At 38.3% G+C, this 24,553-nt stretch overlaps 1 protein-coding gene and 2 long non-coding RNA genes across 4 annotated transcripts in view; 2 read left to right on the forward strand and 1 right to left on the reverse strand.

The window, feature by feature from the left end:
• LOC145737210 (uncharacterized) overlaps positions 1–24,553 on the reverse strand; it is a 299,466-nt gene that overhangs the window by 216,208 nt on the left and 58,705 nt on the right. Inside the window, exon 1 of one of the 2 annotated variants that reach the window (XR_014180318.1) lies at positions 16,702–18,439. The exons of the other annotated variant lie outside the window; for it this stretch is intronic. This is a non-coding gene — a long non-coding RNA (uncharacterized LOC145737210). Of the gene's footprint in view, positions 1–16,701; positions 18,440–24,553 lie in introns of those variants that run through there. 2 annotated transcript variants of the gene reach the window in all.
• LOC145737209 (uncharacterized) overlaps positions 2,153–24,553 on the forward strand; it is a 222,167-nt gene continuing 199,766 nt past the window's right edge. Inside the window, exon 1 of the long non-coding RNA XR_014180317.1 lies at positions 2,153–3,400. This is a non-coding gene — a long non-coding RNA (uncharacterized LOC145737209). The remainder of the gene's footprint in view (positions 3,401–24,553) is intronic.
• LOC145737339 (THAP domain-containing protein 1-like) lies at positions 20,339–21,555 on the forward strand. The gene is made up of 2 exons (XM_081991979.1): positions 20,339–20,586; positions 20,917–21,555. Exons 1-2 carry the CDS (start codon positions 20,416–20,418, stop codon positions 21,193–21,195), a joined length of 450 nt encoding a protein of 149 aa, XP_081848105.1. The 5' UTR covers positions 20,339–20,415; the 3' UTR covers positions 21,196–21,555.

Genomic DNA, 24,553 nt, shown 5'->3' on the forward strand with positions numbered 1-24,553 from the left:
TGGGGGAAATAGCAGAAGAAACAGAAGAGGAGGAAAAAGGGAACCCGGCCACTCACCAGTAAATTCCATCCTAGCACACTCTTTTGGGGCTTCGGAGACCAGATTGGTTAACAGTATAGGTAGTAATAAGAATAAGTGACAATGCATCGTGAGTAAAAAATTAGTAGGGTACTAGATTAAGTTTATTTTATTATTGTTTATCCATTTTTCATATTTTTTTTTTACATGTCGCCCGGGTCAAGCCGGTCAGAGCAACCCACAAGTATCCCCATCTATCGCTGAACACATCAAGCAGGAGCAGCGAACCCACAACCACGTGTGGCGGACTTTACCCGTGAACTGAGTAACGGGGGAGGACGCGCAGAAGGGGCAAAACCGTAGGGTTAAGGCATGCAATGTTCTAGTAAAGAAAATAAAGGACTCGTTCCACCAGATAATAGTTAAGGGTAGAAGTGTAAACATCAGGGATATATCTAGATTTTAGCGTTCGGGGCGAACACTTTTGTGGGAGGGGCATGTAACATAGCAATTACACTATGTTCCGTACCTACAGTAGTACTACTGTGTAGCTTTTAGTGGAGCAGTTGGTAACCAAGTGCAAGCACCCGGAAATCAGCCTGACAAAGGAAATAGCACGGGCGAGCAGCATTAGTTGCCGTACCGGCTTATCTCCCTTTATCAGTACCTACGCGTCTTATTCGGCGCGGTGAATGCCCTGGGACACTAGTCTAGGGTTCTATTCACCCCCGGTAAGCGTGCGCCCTCCGCGAAACCCTTCAGACGCTCCTTACATCATGATCCTCGCCTACTTGGTAATCTGGGGGTAAGACCATTGTAGTTTTATCTTAAATAAAAACGGCTTACCTGTATACCTGTGGTTTTTCTTCTTCTGAGCTACCCCAGCTAACGTGACAATATTAGGTTCAATGTTAAAGTTATCAGAGAAATGTTTTCCCAACAGTTAATAAGTGCACCATGCTTAAACCCATGGGATTCGCTGATTTGGCCAGTTCGGAAGAATATCTCAATGAGACCAGACATTGTTCAGTACAGACCGAGTAATGCATAAAATGCAAAATGCAATTAAAGCATAATGTTCAAACAAAGTAACAGTTATGATGTACGGCTCCACATATTGAGCTATGTACTTATTTTCACAGGGCCCAAGGATTTTATTCTGTTATCTGCGTCTGAATTTTTATTGCGCAAATTCTTAAAATTCAAGAACAGATATCAGTTTAATTTTCCCTATAAGATAAAAAATGGTTACAAGCGATGAAAATAAAAATATTGAATGTTGTTATTGTGATGTAGGTACCTACCAACGAATAAAGATAGATATATGAAAAAAATTAATATTGTCGGTGTAATAATTACCTTGAACATATAGTTCGTGAGCGATGAGAAATGAATGTGTCGCTGCGCGCATAAATAAATGACTAATTTAAATAGTCCGAGTTAGGAAGACGGTTTACATTATGTGCATATTGATTTTCATTACGTGATTTTTGAATCAACCGAATCATTCCCAATACACGCATACTTATATACCGAATGCTACGTTTCACCAGTTTCGGGTACCAGTAGTACCCCAAACACAACAAAGGGTGGAAACATCAGAAGTGAATTCTGCTGGCGTATCTTCTAGAGGTGCGTTTGGACCACAAACTTATGGGACCACCTGAATCCCACGCAAGTCAGGTTGTCCGCAATCCGGCACTGTGCCCAAATCCGGATAGCCAGGCGCAAGTGCGAGCAGGGGGGCCCATTAATCCTCAAACTAGAGATGATCTAGAGCAAGCGGTAGCACAGCCGTTTGTTGCTCAGTTAGAGCCTTTTGGAAATGTAGGGAAGAATATTCCATATTCTGCTTATCAGCAGCAATAAGGTCTACTTATCGATTATTCTTATTGGAAATTGTACATTAATGTTTACGAGAATAATATAGCCATGAAATTAATCTGATTATTATATAGTGCTTTACACTGAGAAGGTGCGAACCATATACGATGTTTCGCTGAAGATGCGAATAGTCCCGAACCAATGCTCCGGCAACTTCGCTGGTTAATGCTAAACTACTAACATAAAAATTCGAGTTGTTTACATGACTAATTTTGATTGAAATCCTTGCTTTACAGCATTTGGAAAATAAGTTTCACACGTTCCATTTTTTATTTTTTAGGAATGGAAAATGGATCGTACATACTAACACATAAATAAGAGTTACCAATGATGCTAAAATTAATTTTGTTATAAGACATGATATTGCATATTAAGCCTTAAGTAGCACATATTAACCTTTGTTCTTATATTTCATGTAACACTGAGGACTATATGAGAATGAAGCCAAAGCAGACTATGATGAGCCATTATTGTTGATGGGCCTGTACGTTGATGCTGAGGTCCAAGCTAGCCGAATTATCGATTGAATAATCGACCCACACCACAAACATTTATGGAACAGTGATCATAATGGTGTTCAGTGATGTGAGATGCAAAGTTTGGCTCATAGGACTAAACCTCTATTGAACTTTTCTCAGTGTTGCAGTATTTTTGTTGTTCTGCCATTGCCAGAACCGAATAGATTTAGGGTAAATAAAAGTGCATAATATTGTTTATGTATAGTTACTGGAGAGGAAAGATTTTATTAGGTTTCTTGTTAGGATAAGTACTAACTTATTATTAAGAAATTATTGTAACCAGTGTCCTTGGACAAACTTAACTGAGTACTATGGAATACTCACATATGTAAACCTACTAACCATTTATCATAATGCCTTCGTATGTACACATGTAACTTTTAAATTTGTGTTAGGTTAACGATATATTTTTACTATTGTTAAATTTTTTTAACTATTGTTCATATAAAACTGGGGACCAGATTTTCTGGGGCGGAGGCATATGTCACGAATGGAAAATCCATTAATTCAAAAGATGGACTTATTAACTTAAAAGTTGCCATGGGGAGTGGTACACGAAAGCGTGAATGACGTTCGTGATTCACTACCCGTGGCAACGCGGCTTAAGAATATTCGAGGATTGCGAAATATTAAGCGCACGAGGCAAGGTCGCACCATGATGCACCGAGTGTATCATGCACCGGGTGCACCATATCAGCGATGAGTCGCCACCACCTGCTTTGCAGGAATATGAAAAATAGGCGACGAACAATAACAAACTACGTCAGCCGATCAATCGGGTATAAAATACGCCGATTTCAGCAGTATGGGAGGAGTGTGAACCAATCGACGGTAGTGCGACCAGCTGACCCAAGAAGTCGAAATGTCGACTCTCCTCGAAAAAAGATCGAGTTAAGTAGTCCGTTCTCCAAAGTTGTTCCTACGCGAAAGTGACCAAGCCAGCCGCCAGAAAATGCTAAGTCCTTAGCTTATGAGTCTATGTAAGTACAATTGTTAAATTGTCAACTTTTAGTGTGTTTATGACCGTATTGTGCAGACCCATTTGTGTATACCGTATTTAATAGATTTTAGTGTTTAATAGAAAACTCAGTGTTTGATTCCATCCTTAAAACTGAGATCCCGGCGCGACGTTTAACGTCGTGAGTCAGTTTAATTAATGAATCCAGAAGGGCTCATAAATTAAACGTGACAATATTACACTGCCAGATATATTTAATATATGAAGGGTGCACGGGAAAAACAAGCTAAGTGAATTTTTGGCCAAATTGAGAAAACAGCTTCACCTGATAGACAATAGCGATGCTATACAGGGTCCAAACTTAGTCAGAAGAAAATCGAGCTACGTCGTCTAATAGAACATATTTTAGGATAGGCGTACACGGGAATGACCTACTTACCTTTCAATCTTTTTAGTAACTAATTAGTTTAATAATTTTTTATCAATAAAAAACAAACAAGTTTTCAACTAATTATTTTTTGACATACATTTTAATTTATGAATTACCTTGTTTGCTACTTAAGCTTGATGAATTTAATATTTATAATATAAATCTGGTGAAAAACAGGCTAAGTCAAGACCTATTTTTGTATCTTCTTCAACAAAAACCTTGTAATTATTATATTAAATAAAAAAGCATGCTGCTTTATATATAAAAAAATATTTATGTTTCTAATGCCTATAGGTGACCAGTTAACAACGATTTTAGAGATAAAACTGCTGTACTCAAAAACTTCAAAATTTGACTTAGCTTGTTTTTCCCGTGCACCCTTCATATTTAATGAAGAATACATTTCAAAAAATTATGTAGAACTGATGAACATATCACAAACACTAGTTGTGTCATTAGATAAAAAAAAAGTTTTATTAATTGAGGAACATACCAGAGGTCAGCATAGTTCCAACAATTGGTATGTGCAAAGAGCAGGCAGTATTACTGCTTCAAAATTGAAGTCTGTCTGCAGAACAAGTAAAGAATCACCTTCACTTTCATTAATTAAAAGTATTTGTTACCCAACAAAGGTCCTATTCCAAACAAAAGCCACAGAATGGGGTTTAAAACATGAACTAGATGCTGTTGAACAATATACAAAAACAATGGAAGAACATGAAAATTTTATTTTAAATGATGTGGGTTTAGTAATAAATCCAAGGTGGCCACAGTTGGGAGCATCTCCTGATAAAATAGTGTATTGTGAATGTTGTTTGGGAGGAGCCTTAGAAGTAAAATGTCCTTATTTATTGAATACAAAGGATATTAATGACGTAAATGAATATGTTAAACTTAAAAACTCTTGTGTCATTGTAAGTGATGGTCAAATCATTTTAAAACATGATCATCAATATTACTACCAAGTACAAATGCAAATTTTTGTTTGTAATCTACAATATTGCGACTTTGTCATTTGGTCACCAAGGTTTCTTTTCAAAGAACGAATTTATCCAGATTTTGAGTTTTGGGCTAAATATTCCCAAACTGCTTTGAAGTTTCATTCAGAAGTGATTGTACCTGAGCTCTTGGGGCGATATTTTACTAGAAAGGAAGGATCTGCTAAACTAAATTATTGGTGTATATGTAATGGTGTTGATGATGGAACCCCAATGCTACAGTGTGATAATGATGAATGTTCCATCAAGTGGTTTCATTTTAAATGTTTAAATATTTCTTGTGTTCCTGATTCTGAATGGTATTGTACTGCTTGCCAACCAAACAAATAATATTTTTGATACGATACATTTTTGATGATTTTGAAAATGTAATATTTGATATAAAAATGTGTAACAACCCATCAGTATTAGGGTTCGACAAGACAAGAAATCTTGTCTTGACTGATGATTTCTTGTCTTGTCTTGAAAAACAAATTCAAGAAATTGAAAAATCTTGTCTTGACGATTTCTTGAGAACCTCCTTCTTGTCTTGATTCAAGTAATTTCAAGATCTTGAAATTTCTTGATTAAGCGGGGATTCCCCGTCGCCCATGAAGTCTGGTTGTCATAGCAACGATAGGCGAAATGTGATTCCCCGGCGTTAATTTCATTTGCTTGATGATAAGTAGAAGGGAGGAAGGCAGTGAAGTTCGTGTTCCTAGATACTAAAGTATCTTCTATTGTTATTATTTTTGTGAGATGAGTGACTCTAGCAAGTCTGAGCCTTTCGGTTCCGATTCGGGCTCCGAATACCTACCAGGCAAAGGACAGAAAAGCTATTACAATAAAATGGACAGTGAAAGTGATACACATGAGAACGATGACGGATCTAGTGGTACCAAAAAGAAAAAGCAGCCTCATTCTCAAATGTTAGAGAGTGGCAAAAAACAAGTTAAAGATTTTTTCATGTGGAAGTGGGAAACAGAAGCAAAAAAAACAATGATAAGATAGCCAAATGTATACCATGTTTTGAAAAATTTGGAAAAAGTGTTTACCTAAAAATTAAAAATGCCGGCACTTCTGGATTAAAAAGACACTTGAAAGCAAAACATAAGGTGTTATTCGACAAAGAATTTTCTCAGGAAGGGTCCTCGTCCTCTACGGAAATCAGGTGCCTATCACAAAATAGCCAAGCACCCTGTACCAGTTGGAGCTCAGCGAGGTCTGATGGAAGTGGAAGTGGTATTTTGGCTTGGGTAAACGAAAGTCAACGTAGGCAAACTGTAAGTTGAATTGTTGATTTTTAAATATCATTAGTTTTTACTTAAACCGAAAAGATTCTCTGAAGTGTGCATAAATTTTACATTCTTACGTGTCCCCGTTGAGTCAAGTTAAAAAAAAAATCTAGAAATTATTGACCATATTTAAAAATAATTGAAATCCATAAACAAAGAGAAAAGATGCAGGGTAAAGTTATGTTCCAACTCAGGTTTGAAGTGGAGAGTGGGTCGAATTTTGACATTTGAATAATAAATTATTTCCCAATCATAATATGAACCCATTCTATAAGAAAATACCACGGAATAGAAGTACTTATTCCATTGGCACCGGTATTTATTACTGGATTTTCAATTCCAGGCAAGAGCAAGAACTCAGTCTCTAAACAAGGACACTGTTGATGACCTTCTCATCGAATTTGTTACGAAGAAGTATCTGCCTTTCAGTTTCTTTGAAGATGATGTGACAAAGCAGCTGTTTACATATTTAAATCCAGATGTAGTTTTACCTTGTGGTAATACTTTAAAAAGAAAAATTTTACAAAAATATAACACAATGAAGATCTCTGTTTCCAAGTTTCTCAAAGCATCTGAATCAAAAATATCATTTACTATTGATGGGTGGTCGTCATTCGGTATGAAGGGATACTACGGGATTACACTTCGTGGACAAGAAATGGAGACTTCAATCAATTGTTTTGGACTTTATACCTGCAGACGGAAAACATACAGGTGAATCAGTTGCCAACCTTTTCTTCGAGGTTCTAAAATCGTACGAAATACTGGATTTCATTCAAGGTGTGACAACTGACAATACGGCTTCTAACTTCACCATGATGCGCTACTTGGAGAACTTGATACCCGGTCTTGAGCACAAAAACAAACACTTTGTATGTTTTGCGCATATTCTCAACTTAGCGGTACAGGATTTTATGAAAATTATTGAACCAAATAAAAGAAGATTCGAAAAAGAACCTGCAGAAAGTGATTTGGAATCTGAGTCTGACTCAGAGACAAGCCAAAGCAGTGTAGATCTTACTTCGCCTGTAAGTAAAATCAGAAGTCTTGTGAAGAAAATCAAATTTTCTGAACAAACTCAGCTTAAACTTAAAAGTTTTTGTGAAGCGGTAAACTGTAAGATGACTAAGCCAAAATTGGATATGCCCACAAGATGGAATTCAACTTTTGAAATGCTGGTATGGAGTTTGAGTGTGAAAGAAGCATTAAATATACTTTGCGATAATATCAGCAACTTGAAGGATTTAAAGATAACAGAGAAATAATGGATTCTAATAAGCAATATTTGTCAGTATTTGAGAAGTTTTAAAACGCTTTCTTGCGTCTTTGAAGGAGAAAAATACTGCACACTTCCAATGGTTGTAATTGGAGTCCACATGCTTTTGGACAAACTGGAACTATGGGCGCACGAATTGGACCATAAAATTGAAAGGACTACTACCGACGAGCAGATGCTATACTGTATACAGGCTGCGAGAGATAAAATTGTGAAGCACTACAACAAAACAAACTGGATTTACTGTGTAGTCCTCATTCTAGATCCCCGACATAAAGTTGACACTTTTTCCTCCACTTCATGGGGAAAACTTCTGCAATCACAGGCTGTTCAAGCATTTGAAGAAGTTTTAAGAAAAAAACTATTTTAATAAATGTGACCTCTCATATAAACCTATGGAAGATTCCAAAAATGATGAGGTAGATGACAGTGTTGACATAGAATTTGACTTGGACATTACTTGCCTATTCAAGAAAAAAGAAAACATTGTTCACTCAGAATTTTGGAGAAATGAAATTCAGAGGTATCTTAGTGAACCGAGAGCAAATAACTCCGAAGACATACTAGATTGGTGGAGAAGACACGAAAATATTTACCCCACATTGTCAAAAATGGCCAAAGACTTTCTCGCAACTCCAGTAACATCGGTACCTGCTGAAAGGTTATTTTCAAGAGCAGCTTTAACTGTGACCAAATCAAGAAATCGGCTAGCCCTGGATTCCGTAAGAAGTCTTATGTGCCTTAATTCCTGGCTTCTGAATTCGGATATAAAGAGCTCCACCAATACTTGTTAAGTGTTAAAATATTATTTAAAACATACTTGATATTTTTTGTTACCAGATAATACTTGAATTTTCTGATGTATGATCTTTATTTGTGTTTTATCTGTTAAGTTTTTATAATGAAACTTCAGTATTTATAATAATATAAGTGAAGTATATTCAGCATTTTATAATAATACTGCCTTTGTAAGAATACTGCCTTTTTGGCAGTACTTTTCACTTTTTTTAAAGACACACTTATTTACTTACATAAAGATCTTCTGCGTTTTTTTTTTCAAGATTTCTTGATGTCTTGTCAAAAAATCTTGAAATGTCTTGATTTCAAGACAAGATCTTGACATAATCAAGAAATTGGCGAACCCTAATCAGTATATCAACTGAACGTTCCCCCCTTTGACAGTTGACAAATGAGAGACGATGTCATGCGTCACCCAAAAATTAGAAATAAGCAAGTCATGAAACTGTTGTTTACGTTTATATAAGTTTTGTTCTTTTTCCACCCTAAAAAACAGGCTGCTATTGCACCAATTAGCAAATAAAGTTCCGTTCTAAGGTGAAACCTGTGTACTTTCTTTCGGTGTATGAATCCACAACAAACTTATGCAAAATCTAGCATTACAATTGGCGCCCAAGTGGCATCGAAAGTGAGGTTATCCAGTGAATTTGTGAACTTTATTAGTGGAATTCTGACTTTAATGAACCTTTTCTGAACTAAATACGTTGAGTCGTAAGTGCATCCACGTCGGAACACTTCGTATCACCAATTTTCGCACCGTGTTCGGGTCATTTTGCAATTTTGGTCGCAATCACAACTAGTTCTTTTGGCTTTTACAAGTACGTAAACACTGTTGACCTTTCCAATGCGTTGCGCAGCGATGAAGCCTTGAAACTTCAACCTAAGGAAAGACAGCAACTTGATCATCTACTACAAGAATTTTCCACTCTTTTTGAGCCTAGTAATGAACCTACACCATTCTCTGCGCACAGGATTGTATTTCAAGACGATACCCCTATAGCTGTACCGCCATATCGCATATCAATTGAAAAGAAGCAACATCTGCGCAAAGAACTGGACATACTACTCGAAAATGGCACCATGGAAGAGTGCGAGTCCCCATACGCCGCACCAGTTGTACTAGTACCAAAGAAAGATGGAGGAATTCGACTGACTGTAGATTACAGGAGACTGAACGCAATCACTAGAGCCGATCGATATCCACTTCCCCGTATTGATGATCTCCTGCACGATGCAAAGAAAACAAAGTATATGACTACGCTAGATCTTAAGAGTGGTTACCACCAAATTAGTATCAGACCCTCGAACCGCGACAAAACTGGATTTGTAACACCATTTGGGACTCTCACATATACTAGGATGCCATTTGGTCTTGTGACGGCCCCCTCTACGTTCCAAAGATTAATGGATCGTTTCAAATCAGGACTGACTGATGTAGCTCTCTTAGTATACCTTGACGATTTAATTGTTTTATCGTCTAGTTTTTCAGAGCATCTCAGTGACCTACGACAAGTATTCACAAGACTCAACTTATTCAAATTGAAATTGAACCGAGCTAAATGTCATTTATGCCTTGAGTCAGTCAAGTACCTTGGACATATTTTATCACCAGAAGGTATTCACCCTGATAATGCGAAGGTAGCCGCCATAATGGACATGCCGGCACCCACGAACGTGAAGCAGTTTCCTACAAACCTGCTCATGGTTTCGACGCTTCATTGAAGGGTTTGCGCAAGTTGCCAAACCCCTTACCTCGTTGACCAAGAAGGATGCTAAATGGGAATGGAAAACACCGCAAGTCAAGGCCTTTGAAAAGCTGAAGTTACTGCTAAGCAGTGCTCCAATACTCCGACAAGCTGATCCACGCCTTCCTTACACACTTAGGACCGATGCTAGTAGTTATGCATTGGAGGCATGTTTACTCCAGGGGGAGGGTGAAGATGAGCGCCCCGTTGAATACGCTTCTAGACTCCTTACCCCAGCTGAGCAGAACTACAGCACTACCGAACGCGAAGCCCTAGCTGTGGTATGGTCTTTCCAGAAATTCCGAGGTTACATTGAGAACTCAACTGTCAATGTTCAAAGTGATCACCAACCATTAAAATGGTTGCTCTCCTTGAAAACCCCAACCGGACGCCTAGCCCGATGGGCACTGAGCTTACAAGCTCAAGATTTACGGATTGACTACATCAGCGGCAAGAAAAATGTCATTGCCGACACCTTATCAAGACCGCCTCGAGAAGTGGCAGAAGCAACCACCAATTTAGTTAGTGTAGAACTACCCACTATGTCTGCTAAAGATATAAGGGAACAACAAATGGCTGACCCTGACACTAGGAAAATTATTGTCGGATTAGAAGACACCCCTAATGGAATCGACTTTAAGAAATGGGCAGACCGAGGCTACCTAATGTCAAATGGTGTCCTATACCGATATAACCCCGACATAGACGAAGAGGAGCCCCAATTAGTAATAGCTGCCTCTGGAATTCCCGAAGTATTGCACGAGTATCATGACACACCCACTGCAGGTCATTATGGAATAGAAAGAACCTATCAGCGGATAGCCCGAAGATTCTATTGGCCTGGAATGAGAAAAGCCATAACCGAACATGTTGGCCGATGCATTGAGTGTCAACGCTTCAAGGCCACTAATTTGAAACCTGCAGGTTTACTTCAAACTCCTATTCAATCACAGAGATTTGAAGTGATCGCAATCGACTTGTTTGGTCTTCTTCCAGAGACGCCAACTGGACAACGATGGATTTTTATTATTGAGGACACTACGAGTAGATGGACCGAGATCTTCCCTTTAAAGACCGCGACAGCTGAAGCATGTGCCCGTTGCTTAATCGACGAAATCGTCTACGATATGGTGTTCCCCGTAAGGTCATAAGCGATAATGGAGTGCAGTTTGTGACGGCTGTTATGCAACAAGTCGCACACGTATTAGGATTCAAGCAGTGCCTAACACCGGTTTATCATCCCGAATCAAACCCGGTCGAGCGCAAAAACAGAGATATGAAGTCCCAACTAGTCATACTGACGTCTACTGACCACACTGCCTGGGACGAGAAAATACCATCAATCCGATTTGCTATGAACACAGCGAAGTGTGAATCGACAGGATATAGCCCCGCTTATCTCACCTTTGGTTGAGAGCTACGCTCACCCGATGATGTCCACCGTGACTTACGAGCAATCATACAAAATGACAATTTCGTGCCACAAGTCACCCCCTACCTCTTGACTATGCAAACCGCTCTCCAAGAAGCCCGAGAGTCACATGAAAAGAACCAGGATCGACGAACTAACCTGAAGAATGAAGGCAGACGAGACAGTGCTTTCAATGTTGGTGAAAAGGTTTTGATAGACAGTCATATTTTATCAAACGCTAGTAAGCAGTGTACATCAAAGTTTGCTCCGAGACGAGATGGTCCTTACCGCATCCACAAGATAGTGTCACCTACCACTTATATCGTGACACCCATGGATCAACCAGACCAACCTGTTGGAAAATACCATGTCTCAGCATTGACACGATACAAGGAACCGACGAGTGAAGGAATAGTCCCAATGCTGCCAATAAGGAAGAGAGGATGCCCTCCAGGTCGTGACAAGCAACAATCCGAGACTGAAGCCCGAACTGTGGCAGAATCCATGAACCCGAACGAAGACCCAATAGGTGAAACTGGTGATGTTCCCGTATCACCACGATCCGAAGATGATACCAACCAGACACCGCCATCAACCGAAGGACGAGCCCAACGCAACCCAGTGAAGAAGAAGTGCTTGAATGAATGAATGAATGAATGAATGTAGTTTGATGGGCTCCCTACGGAGAAGACACTTAGGCCGCTAGCCGGGCCCATTGTGACCCATCACAAGCTAGTACCCCTCCAATTCGGTCGCCCTGACAAAGCTGCAGAGCCTCCTTGGCCCGGTACCTTGAATATCTAAGGGGTTGATCACACTCTTACCCCAAAGCTCTTTTCTGATCGTCGCAAGTGCCGGGCACTGTGTGAGAACATGTGTCGGAGTTTCCTCGTCTTCCTGACACAAGCGACATATCGGATCCTGTGACAGACCCAGAATGTGCATGTGTCTTCTCATCTGACAGTGACCCGTGAGAAGTCCTGTCACACATCTGAGGTCCTTTCTGGATAATTCCATCAGTGACTTCGACTTGTTCTTTGAAAAGAAGCCCATGAGACATCGCGACTGCCGCATGCCTCCGGCCTCCTCCCAAGCAATATCGGATCTTTGCCAGAAGATACGGTCCACAATGGCGGATCCGACCACACCGGCAAGTCCTACAATAGGTTCGGGCCCTACGGGGCTCTCTTTGGAGCCACATAGGGCCAACCTGTCCGCCTCCTCGTTTCCCCTAACACCGGAGTGCCCCGGGACCCAAGTTAGGCGTACCTTGGCCATCCGCGCGAGCGACAAGAGTGTTTTCTTACACTCCAGCACCAGCGCAGACGTCGTTGAATCAGCTTTTAAGGCAGCCATTGCTGCCTTGCTGTCCGTACAGATAAATATATCCTTCCGGTATAGCGGTGAGTTTAAAATAAACTCCCCGCATCGGATGATCGCAAAGATCTCGGCCTGGAAGATGGTACAGTGGCAGCCTAGAGGGAAGCTAAGCCTCGTCCCCGAAGTTGCACCATACACACCTGCCCCTGCCCCCGTCACGGTTTTGGATCCATCTGTAAACCAGACGTCTCCATGCGACGGGAGGATAGAGTTTTGAGAGAAATTCCAGTCCTCCCTCTCGGGTACTACAAACTTTAGAGGTCCGCTTGACAGAAGCGTCGGAGGCACCCGATCCTGCTTCATCAACAGTTCCGGGCACTCCCTCAACGCCTCCCCCCAGCCACCGAGATGACCCCACGGTTCAGCTGAGTCTGTAATCAGCATATTGAGACCTGCCAGTCTGTGGGCTGCCCTGGCGGCTTCTTTTTGTATAAACAGGTGCAGCGGCTCGAGCCCACATAGCCGCTCCAGTGCCCTTGTTGGGGCAGTTTTCATTGCACCTGTAATACAGACACAGACAAGTCTTTGAACCCTGTCCAACAAGGCTCGTGACTTGACCGTATCCATAGCTCCGGACCAAACAATCGCTCCGTATGTTATCATTGGGCGAACAACAGCGCAGTATATCCATCGAAGGATTCTCGGCTGGAGTCCCCACGTGGTATCAAAGGCCCTTTTGCACGCCCAGAGAGCATTGCGGGCCTTCCCGATTTTGACTGCAAGGTGCTCGTTCCAGGTCAGCCTGGAATCTAGAATGACCCCTAGGTATTTGACCTGGGATTTGTACCCCAGAATGCGGCCAAACAGATTTAAGTCCGGCAACGGCCCGAGTTTTCGTCGTCTCGTAAAGATGACGACTTCCACTTTTTCCGGGTTCACAGAAAGCCCCTCCCCCTCACACCAAACCTGTGTTGATTGAAGGGCAGCCTGGATATTCCTCGCCAGGCCCCCGACGGCACGACCACTCGAAAGAATGGCCAGATCGTCCGCGTAGGCCTGGGCGTAGACATCTGCGGAGTTGAGTCTCCACAGCAGAGTATCAACAACTAGACACCAAAGAGTGGGCGAGAGAACGCCCCCTTGGGGGCATCCCCTGGCGACCCACGCCTCCGACGTGACTGCGTTGAGCTCCGCAAAAACCAAACGGTTGGACAACATGGTTTTCACCCACCCGGCAACCACCGGATGGGCCCCACGCCGCTCAAGGGCTTGGCATATCGATGCAAAGGAGGTGTTGTCAAACGCCCCCTCTATATCCACAAACGCCGCCAGGGTGGCGCATCCGGGCGCTCTGCCCTTCTCCAGCCTCTGTACGAGGTGATGAAGGGCGGCCTCCGTAGACCTACCCGCCCTGTAAGCGTATTGCTTCTCGTGTAGAGGGGCCACAGTGAGCAGCTCCTCCTTAATATGACGGTACACAATGCGCTCAAGAGACTTCAACATGAAGCTCGAGAGGCTGATGGGACAAAACGATTTCGGATTAGAGTAATCCGCCTTTCCCGGCTTAGGAATGAACACGACTCTCACTCTTCTCCAGGCCTCAGGGATGTACCCCAGAGTGAGTGATCGCCTAAATATCCCCAGCAGGACCAGGGTCATCTCCTCCGGGCTCCTCTGGAGAAGTGCCGGAAAGATACCGTCAGTCCCCGGGGACTTAAACGGGGCAAACGAGCATATAGCCCATTTCACCCTTTCAAAAGTAACGATACGGTCTGCAAACGCACGGTCTGCCCGTACGTCACAATTCCCGCTTTCCGTGAGTATTGGCCCCACCTGACTCGACCCCGGGAAGTGAGTCCCAAGCATGATGCCTAGGGTCTCCTCCGGTGTCTCGGTAAAGCCCCCCTCCGGCCGGGCCACAGAGCCCAGGCGCAAGCACGACTCCCTCCTGAGGATCCGCGTTAATCTGGACGCCTCAGTGGTGTCCTCAATGTCCGAGCAGTACCTCCTCCACGTATCTCTACGGGAGTCTCGTATCGCTTTCTTGTAGAGCTTCTGAGCCAACTTGTGGTTGTCCCAGTGTTCCACAGTATTGATCCTTTTTGCTTTGTTAAAAAGCTTACGGACCTTCTTACGGTGTCTCTCTAAGAGAGCTCATCAACCAACTACAACATAAGAAAGACAGAAGAAATATACAAAAACTGTTCTTACCTCCAATGAAATGTTTACTGCACACTCTTTGGTTTTTTATTATTGAATCTGTAAGATCGTCTCTCTTAATAGCTGCTAACCACATTTCCCTTCTTTTCCTTGATAACTCGTTGATATGTGGATAATGAATGGACTTTTTTATTGTAGGAATGCGAAAGAAACTGAGCGTTGAGTCCCGATCAGCACGACTACCACAATTAACCACAATGCATGTCACCGGCATTCAAAGAGAACTAACGTACTAAACTATTAAAAATTACTTAGAATTAATCCAGTAATAATAAATCGGTCAGAAACAGTAGATATTCACTTCAAGAAGTTCACAAAGGGCCAAAGTCAATGAATGTAAACAAGCTGCGCATACCTTTATTTTCTTTTGTCTGCCAACCAGTAGCCATATTGAATTTATTTGACATATCCTTGGATTGCCCTATGGTAAGTACTTAATTCAAAATTAAGATAAAGTCCCAAACTTAATTTTTAAATCAATTTTAGATATGTCTAAGAAAGCCTCAAGACAGCAATATATTCTATATCTATATTATATATTGTATATTTAAATTTTATCTATATAATAATGACTATTGTAGCACGAAGGAAATAAATGATATTTAACCATTTTTCTTGTTTAATTAAAGGTAAAATGGGTAAAGTTAATAAAGGCGGAATACGTTTAAAGGCGTCAAGTACGTCACTGTTATTAATGAGATAATGATGACACAAGCGTTACCCTGACCTACCTCAAAACCGCTGCCAAGACAAAATAAACCGAGTATAGGTTGTTTACACTACTTAGGTAGAGTGCATTTCAAACCATATGGTCGTTAGACAACCGTAAATCTTGTTTTTTGTTTACGTTTTGATAATTTACTTTCTTACTTTTGTTTACAGATAATCTAGGGGAGAAGCAATCAAACGTTATCGTCAATTTAGTTTTTTTTTTGGATAAATAAGATATTTCTCCGCACGGATTTGAAATAAAGTTAGAACGTTCAATATGGTCCAGTTTTTAGAACAACTTAGTTGATATGGAAATTGGGGCATTAAGGCAGGGACACATTGTTCTGACGCGACGCCATGCCACGCGACGTGACGCGACGTCATAAGGATCTGCACCGTGCATTTTTATGTACGTGTGCATACTGTTCTGACGCGATACTACCCCACGCCACGCGACGCCCCGCAACGTGATACAAATCTGAACTTGTCTGATTTTCGTCACATCGAGTCGTGTAACATAGCGTGGATTCTGGAAGTGTGCAAGAGTTGGTAATAAAATCGAGGTGATGGCGGCAAAAATTGATGAAATTATGTTAATTGAAATGGTCCGACAATGAATGCAAATTCTCAAACTGGTCCTTGTTCATTCGGAAATACATATGAAATCGGTCTCTATTATCATTCATTTCGAGAAGCTCTATTAACGTGTGATATTCTCCATGAAAATAACGTGTCAAGTTTATTGGATGTATCCAATGTTTTCGTCTTTTTCTTTCTTCTAATACTAATAAACCTGCCACTGCTTCTATTTCTTGATCCCACTCATCAGAGGAACTGCTGCTTGCCATGATTTTTGAATGTTTTTGGTAATGTAGCTTAGCGTGGTATGAACTCGTATGTGCACACACAGTTCATCTGACGCATCACGTCGAGTGGCATAGCGTGGTGTCGTGTCAGAACAATGTGTCCCTGCCTTTAGTTAAACATATGCAAAAGTTATTGCAATCGGTTTGAAGTATACCAGTGAATAAAATTCACTCCGTTGAAGGTTATTAATTTAATTGAGATATAAAAGAAATATGCGTGTAATATTATAAATTATTATATGTTGTTATTAAGCCTTAAGTAACGCATATTAACCTTTGTTCTTATTTTCGTTACATCTAAAAACCGCTTGAGGGAGCCATAAGAAGCCAATGTACTAAGTGGCGCTGTGCAAAGCCAGTATTGGACGACTATTGAAGATGACATTTAACCTTATCACCAGAGTCAACCACATGATGAAAATAAAGCCTAAGCAGAAGAGACTATGAAAAGGACATTGCGAGACTTCAGCTACTGGACTATTTAGTGACCAGTGGAAGACGATGTGTTAAGTCATAGACAGGGCAATGTATGATTGTGACAAACATTTTTGTGCGGACAATGGCGCAATATAAGTCGCAACATCAGAACTACTTATATTAGAGTAAAATGGTGCATATTTAAGGGCTACCCAAGGTTTCAAATGTGTTATATTAATGTAAGGGTTACTTAAATGATTAGGACTACTATAGTTTTAAGGTACGACGAAGCAATGACAGAAAATGAAGAAAGTAAGCTTTTTACAAAATATATGATAAAAAAAATTAAAATTAAAATCAAAATTTTCGCTTACTTCATTTTTCTAATAATATTATAATAAGATGAATTTTATATAAGGCTAGCGATAACTTAGATTAGTAATTAGAATTGTCAAATGTAGGAATTACCTCTCTTAGTTTAAACTGGAGGACCAGTTGCATGGAGGAGGGGCAAATGTCACGAAGGATAATAAATCAAATTTATTACTTGAGCGGAAACATTAAAATTGTGGAATGCGGTCAGAGTGCAACTGCACTTATGATGCATTTGCTGAATTGCGAAATATGTGGAATGTTTTCCAAGTACCGAGGGTCGAAAGGTCGTCACGAGTTGTCGGCTAGACGAGGCCAGGTCTGGGAATTTTGATTGGTGGAACCAGTGTCTGGAATGCTATAAAAAGGAGGTTGTACCCTAGAGAGGGGTTCAGTTCAATTCATTCCAGTCAGTCCAGTTTTGCTGTGCACCACGTTAGTGACCGAACCGCAAATGTCAATTAGACATGTCCGTAACGCTCAAGTAAAGTTATTCGTGAACGCGCTCCAAGTGACAAGCCTCTCTCCAAGATTCTGTCTTCTATAGAGATGTAAGTATGTTTATTGTACTTTTATGTTTTGTATTAATTTACGCCTGGTTTTATTATGATTTTATTGGGAGTTAGTAACGTTTTCGTTGGGTTAGGAAACCTGTTATTTTATTAGTTAGTAAGTTAGGAGTTGTTAGTTTAAGGTACTTATTTAATAGAACTTGATGGTAGAGTTAACTGTGTTTTATTTTCACGCTGAAACGAGATCCCAGGCAAATAAGTTGAATTAAAATTCAACACGTCACGCTAGTCGTGACAATAGTTTAAATAAGATTCTACTTACTCTAAACAAATCATCAATCTACAAACAAGAATTTTATAATTTCTATAATTTAGCATGTGTGCTCGAAAATAAAATTAAATCACAAATAAATCAAATAAACCCTTTATCAACCAGTAATCGATTTAAAAGAGGATTGATCAATGGCTTAGGTTCAATAATTAAGTCACTAACAGGTAACTTAGACCAACAAGACGCCGAAAAATATGACAAAATAATCTCTACAATATATGACAATGATAACAACCTTAAAACAGCAATGCAAGAACAAATAACGATTATTGAGAATTCCAATAAATATTTTCGTGAAGTATCGGAAAATTTAACTCACAATCAAATTCTGTTAGAGTCGAGAGTTTTACAAGTTCAAACTGCTATGCGTAATATGAAAGAAAATGTACTTGAAACTAAGTTCTACTTTACTACACAAATGCTCATTTCACAAGTAACAACATCATTCCAAGAAATTTATAATCTACTAGAAAAACTACAAGTGGCAATAACTTTCTCAAAACTTTTCACAATTCAATCTTAGATCCTAATGAATTACTAGATGAGATACAATCCATCACAGACGATTTAGTTTCAGGAAAACTTAATATATAAAAGAAAATATACTTTTGTTCGAAAAGATGTTACAAATCAAAAGTTACTCTAAAGGTAATCAAGTAGTATTTATTATTGAACTACCAATAGTGGAATCCACCAATTACATCCTATATCATTTGTATCCACTACCAACAAAATCTTCTAATAACTTTAAAATCATATTTCCTCGAAACAAAATACCTAATCCTTATGAAGCATGCAAGTTTTGACCAACCATGTGAAGAAATATCTCCTGAAGAATATTTATGTCGAAATGCTAACCTGCTGCCAAATAACGATGAAGCTCTATGTGAAGTTCAGATGCTAAACTTCAGTCCAAATACATCTAAATGTCATCATACTATGATGAAACTCGAGAGAACCAAAGTAGAAAAGTTGGAACACGAGAAATGGATGCTGATAATCCCACAACAAACTGTAGCTGTTCAACAGTGCGGGTCAAATAAGGACAACATTCCATTAAAAGGAACATACCTTTTGGAGTTAACCCCAAGTTGTGAAGTGCATATAAGTGACTTTCATTTAAAGACTTATCACAGTGCAAAAGTTAGTTTCAAAAACATTGAACTTCCTCAAATTAACCTACCAGCAATAACGGAAGAAAGCCTTACGTTTAAGTTTAATAAAACCAATTTAAATTCAATAAATCTTAACGAATTTGACAACATTCAAAATGCAATTGATACTCAAAATCAAAAATTAAAAAATATTTTGAAAAAACCAAATTTCTTCTTTGAATTCAATCTGTTAACTCTCTTAATATATATGTTACTAATTGCTCTTGCTGTATTTTATCTTTATAAAAAGGTCATTGAACCAAAATTAAGAAGATCCAGAAGCCCAAGATGCCGAGGTAGATGCCTCTTCAATCCTATCAAGGGTCGTGATTTAGAAACTTCAAACTTCAACACCGTTGGCTCGTCTCTAAGGAGGGAGGAGTTATGAACCCTTAAGTGCACATCATGCATAATATTGTTTAGAGTTAGGCTAGTTCTAGGATCTTATTGTTTACATTTAATATTATTATAAATATGAGTACGATGTTATTACAGTTAGTTATTATGCTGCATTCACGCAATACATGTAACTCCGTTCTGCAAGAAATCATTTTTTTAAGTGATTTTCGTGGTGATTGAATTTAACTCGCGCACCTAAACCGATGGAACGCGATTGAGGCCGAAGTTTCAGACGACGCCATTTTATGGTGACAAACATTAGCTGGTGATATTGAGATATTTTGTGGCGTTTCGATTCAAATACGTATTAAAACTTTGTGTATATTAGTGATTTATGATGGTGGGTTGTTCTGCTTACAAGTGTAAAAGCCGGAGCGAGAAAAAGGAGCCTGGAATTACCTCTCACAGGTAAAAAATTATATTTTATATTGTTCAAAGACAAATAATTTTCGAAATATTTTTCTTATTATAAAACTTATCAACGCAATTCCGATACAATAATTTAGGCGTCCTTAAAATAGACTATTTGTGTTTATTTAAACAAAATGCTGATATGTTTGCATTCATAATCAACCCATTAAAAGCCATAAATTATTCTAATGAGAAGTTTTCTTCCAGTGACGTAGATATGTTTATAGTCTTATTCGAAAGCAATATTTTAACCTCGATTTTAACCTTATGTGATAAATTAATCATGTAAAGTATGGTTTTTATGAAAATATATTATAACTTATTTGTTTTTTTATAGATTTCCCATGAGGAATCCTTTTGGAGTCTCTTGACTTGCCCTTTGGGTTCATAAAATGCCTGTTAAAGACTGGAGTCCTACAAAGAACGACAAACTTTGTTCAAGGCACTTTGACCAGAATTTATTTTATACCATTGGTACAAGAACATGTCTCTTAGATGATCCAGTACCCACAATATTTGAGGAATTGCCTAAATATATTCAGGAAATGCCAAGAACTAAACAAGTAAGTCAGAGTTACTTTATACCACAACAGTTTTTAATATCGGTAGCTTATACTTTTTGGGTCTCAATTGTTAAAGTTTTATGTGACAATTAGAGTTAAATTAACTTTTTGGCTCCCAGTAAGTGGCATTTTTGCAGCTAGCCAGTAAAAGTTACACTTGGTTACATCCATTTCCTGTAACATTGTATTACCTATTAAAAAATTTTGTTTTTAAATAAAATTTTATTTAACTGGACATCTCATTTAAACAATTTACAATACGTTGTATTACATACCTTACAGTGTAGGTATCTCATGCTAGAAATAGTCTAATTAAATGTATTGTCTTAGGCAAGAAAAAGGCCTTGGCAAGAAATTGGTGAGCCTTCCTGTTCTACTTCTGTTGTTCTAGCCAGTGAGGGTACACCCCCTAATGTGGAAGAAAACTTAGAGGAAACACCAAGAAAAAAGAAACTCAGAAGGCAGCTATTCCAAGCTGTAAGCAAATGCCGTGTTAAAGCAAAAAAAGTGAGAGTGTTAGGGCAAAAAATAAGACGGTATAAAAAGAAAATACTATGTTTAAAACAGGTTACTAAAGATCTAACAAACAAAAATTTACTATCTCTATAAAATTCCAGGGTACTTAATAACTTACCTGGAATAACCAAAGAATTACTGAACCGTAAGTTGGGAAAAAAAACAAAGTATTCTCCTGAGTTACGGAAATTTGCTATAACCATAAGTTTCTTTTCCCCAAAAGGTTATGATTATGTTAGACAAGCTTTTGACATATGCTTGCCACACCAAAGTACCATTGGAAAGTGGTTTAAAAACATAAATGCAGAACCTGGTTTTACTACAGAAGCTTTAAACATTTTAAAATCTCATGTACAAATGTCCACAAAAAAAGTATTGTTGTTGGCACTTATCATCGATGAGATTTCTATTCGTAAACAAGTAGAGTGGGATGGAAAGAAATTTCATGGTTACGTGAACTATGGTATTAATCTTCAAGATGATGACAATGATATGGCAAAGGAAGCTTTTGTAATCATGATTAGCTGTATTAATGGGCAGTGGAAATTGCCAGTGGGATATTTTTTGACAAATGGCCTAAACGGAAAGAAAAAATGTTCTCTTTTATCTCAGTGTATACAATTAATTCACGAAACAGGTTCTTTTGTAGTATCATTAACTTTTGATGGAGCACCATCAAATGTTTCTATGGCCAATATTTTGGGTTGCCAAACTGAGTTTCAAATTTTAAAACCATTTTTTTCCTTTAATGAAAAAAATATTTACATTTTTTATGATTACTGTCATATGCTAAAACTAGTACGAAATACATTTGGGGAGCGAAAAAATTTTATCGATGACAAGGGAGAACTTATTAAATGGGATTTTATTAAAAAGTTGGAAAATCTCCAAAATTCGGAAGGGTTGCACTTAGGTAACAAGATCCGAAAAGCACATATTCATTTCTTTAAACAAAAAATGAAAGTTAAACTGGCAGTACAGCTGTTAAGTAATTCAGTTGCTGATGCATTGTCGTATTGTGAGGAGGAACTGGCGCTTGAAGAATTTAAAAGGTGTCAACCAACATGCAAATTTATTAGAATATTTAATATTGTTTTTGACATATTGAATAGCCGTTCGCTTGTACCTCCAGGATTTAAAAAAGCACTTTGTGAAAAAAATATTGTCCTTACAACAAATTTCATAAATGAAGCAATTAGTTATATTTTTACATTAAGGTTTGCTGATACTGGTGAGCTAGTCATAAAATCTACAAGAAAAACTGGATTTTTGAGATTCATTATATGTTTAAAGAGTGCACTGCTTTTATATAATGAATTGATTTCCCAACAAAATTTTTTAATATATCTGCCTCTATATAAAGCTAGCCAAGATCATTTAGAGCTCTTCTTTAGCTCTATACGCTCCAAAGGTGGTTGGAATAACAACCCAACCAGTCGACAGTTCAGTGCTGCATACAAAAGATTGTTAGTTAGGACAGAAATTCGAGATAAAGGAGTGGGGAATTGCATCCCTCTAGAGGATATCCCAATTTTGACAGGGTCAAGTAGATTTAAAAATCCTGATTTAAATATTAATTTGAATGTGTCGAGACTACTTTCTGAGGATAACCCAGAAGAGTATGCATTACAAACAATTTGGAGTGAACACGAATATATAATGAATACTAATGTTATTAGTAACTGTTCACTACAAATTGTTATTTACATAGCAGGTTTTGTGGCATATCAACTTAAAAAAAGTAGTAAGTGTGAAGAGTGTTTAGGCGCTTTAAGTGGTAATCGGGAAATTTTCCTAAATTCATTAATAACAAAAAAAAATCGTGGCCTTACATACCCTTCTAAATACATTATAGAAATATGTAAGATTTCTGAACATTTTTTGCGGATTAATACATTAAACCTGACAAAAACTAATATTGTAAATATATTAAAAAGCAAAATTATGTTTAATTCAATACAAAATAATTATTTTAGTAACTTAAACGATCATGTTTTAAATTGTAACACAAACCATATTTATTTTTTAACAGAATCCGTTATTTTAAAATACCTTAATATACGCATACATTTTATAACAAAAAGGCAGTCTGAAATTACAGATCCTGTTAGAAACCAGTTAACAAAACTAATATTGTTTAAAGGCCAATAAGTTTGCACAACTTTTGTCTCATGTAAATATTTATTTTTTTATAAGTTTGTTAGGTTAGGTAGTTTAATTATTGTTAATAAATTTTTAGCTAGATAGATAGTTCTACTAAGTTTTCATAATAATAGTTATAGTTTTATAATATTATTATAATAAAAATGTACCTATGTATTTTTTAAATATACCTGAAAATAACAGAAATTAGTGTAATACATTGTGTCTATTGATTTTTCCCACATTAAACAACTCAAAAGTAATAATAACTATAATTATTTTTTAACAAAGACTACAACAAATTCAAACAAAATGGAAAAACAACCCACATAACTGGACCATACTAAATCCTCTGTGTCTCACAAGACAGACAAGAAAATCTCGCTTCCTATTTCCTACAACTACCCTACTAGAACACTTACACATAGCATAATCCTCAAAACTACGTTAGACTAACTTTTTTTTTTTTTTTAATATGTTATTTTGTAAATACTTTACCTAGTTAAGTTATACTTTATTTTGTAATCATATTACAGTATGCATTTCTTATCACATAGGCAGAAAGACCAAACTGGTCGATAGCCTGTTTCGTTGTAAACGAAATAAAGATTGTATATATATATTTTTTAACATTATTATTATTATTATTGTGTTAGTAAAAATCTACATTCGCTTTTGATGATACGCCACTGGGTCAATCGGTCTGGTGACAGATTGCTTCAGGACGATAGATGACAGCACTGAACACCCGATCATGACCACACCCGGATTTGACAACACCCGATTTTGACCTCAACTTCATCTTTTGGAGCAAGTATTATTAATGTTTTCTGTTTTTATGTTTCAGGTAGCAGCCATGACCAATCCAGCCAGGATAAAGAAGACCAACCCCCCCACCAACGACTTTCCCCCCGGGTGGCGAGAACTTATTCTCAAAACTTTTCTTCACACTTCAAATGAAGTCGCAGATGATCAGAATGTTGCGTCAGATCACGAAGTTGCTACTTACACCTTAACTAAGTCGCAATTTCAACCAGTTTTAAGAAGTGATAATTCAGTTATGAATTGTCCGCTATGTCAAATAACCACTCTCAATCTCAGGTTTTGTTAGCCACCGCAGTCGTCACCCTATTTACAAATTCTGGCAAACCTATACAAGCTAGAGTTGTGTTTGATAGTGGAAGTCAAACATCTTTTATAACAGAACGATTAGTTAAACAGCTACAATTACCTGTTTCCAATTGTAATGTTAATGTTATAGGAATCAACCAGAATGTCTCAAATTCAAATGAGATGATTGACCTTAAAA

The sequence above is a fragment of the Ips typographus genome, linkage group LG13, assembly GCF_016097725.1.
Source record: "Ips typographus isolate SLU linkage group LG13, UJ_Ityp_2.0, whole genome shotgun sequence".
Taxonomy (NCBI): Eukaryota; Metazoa; Arthropoda; class Insecta; order Coleoptera; family Curculionidae; genus Ips; species Ips typographus.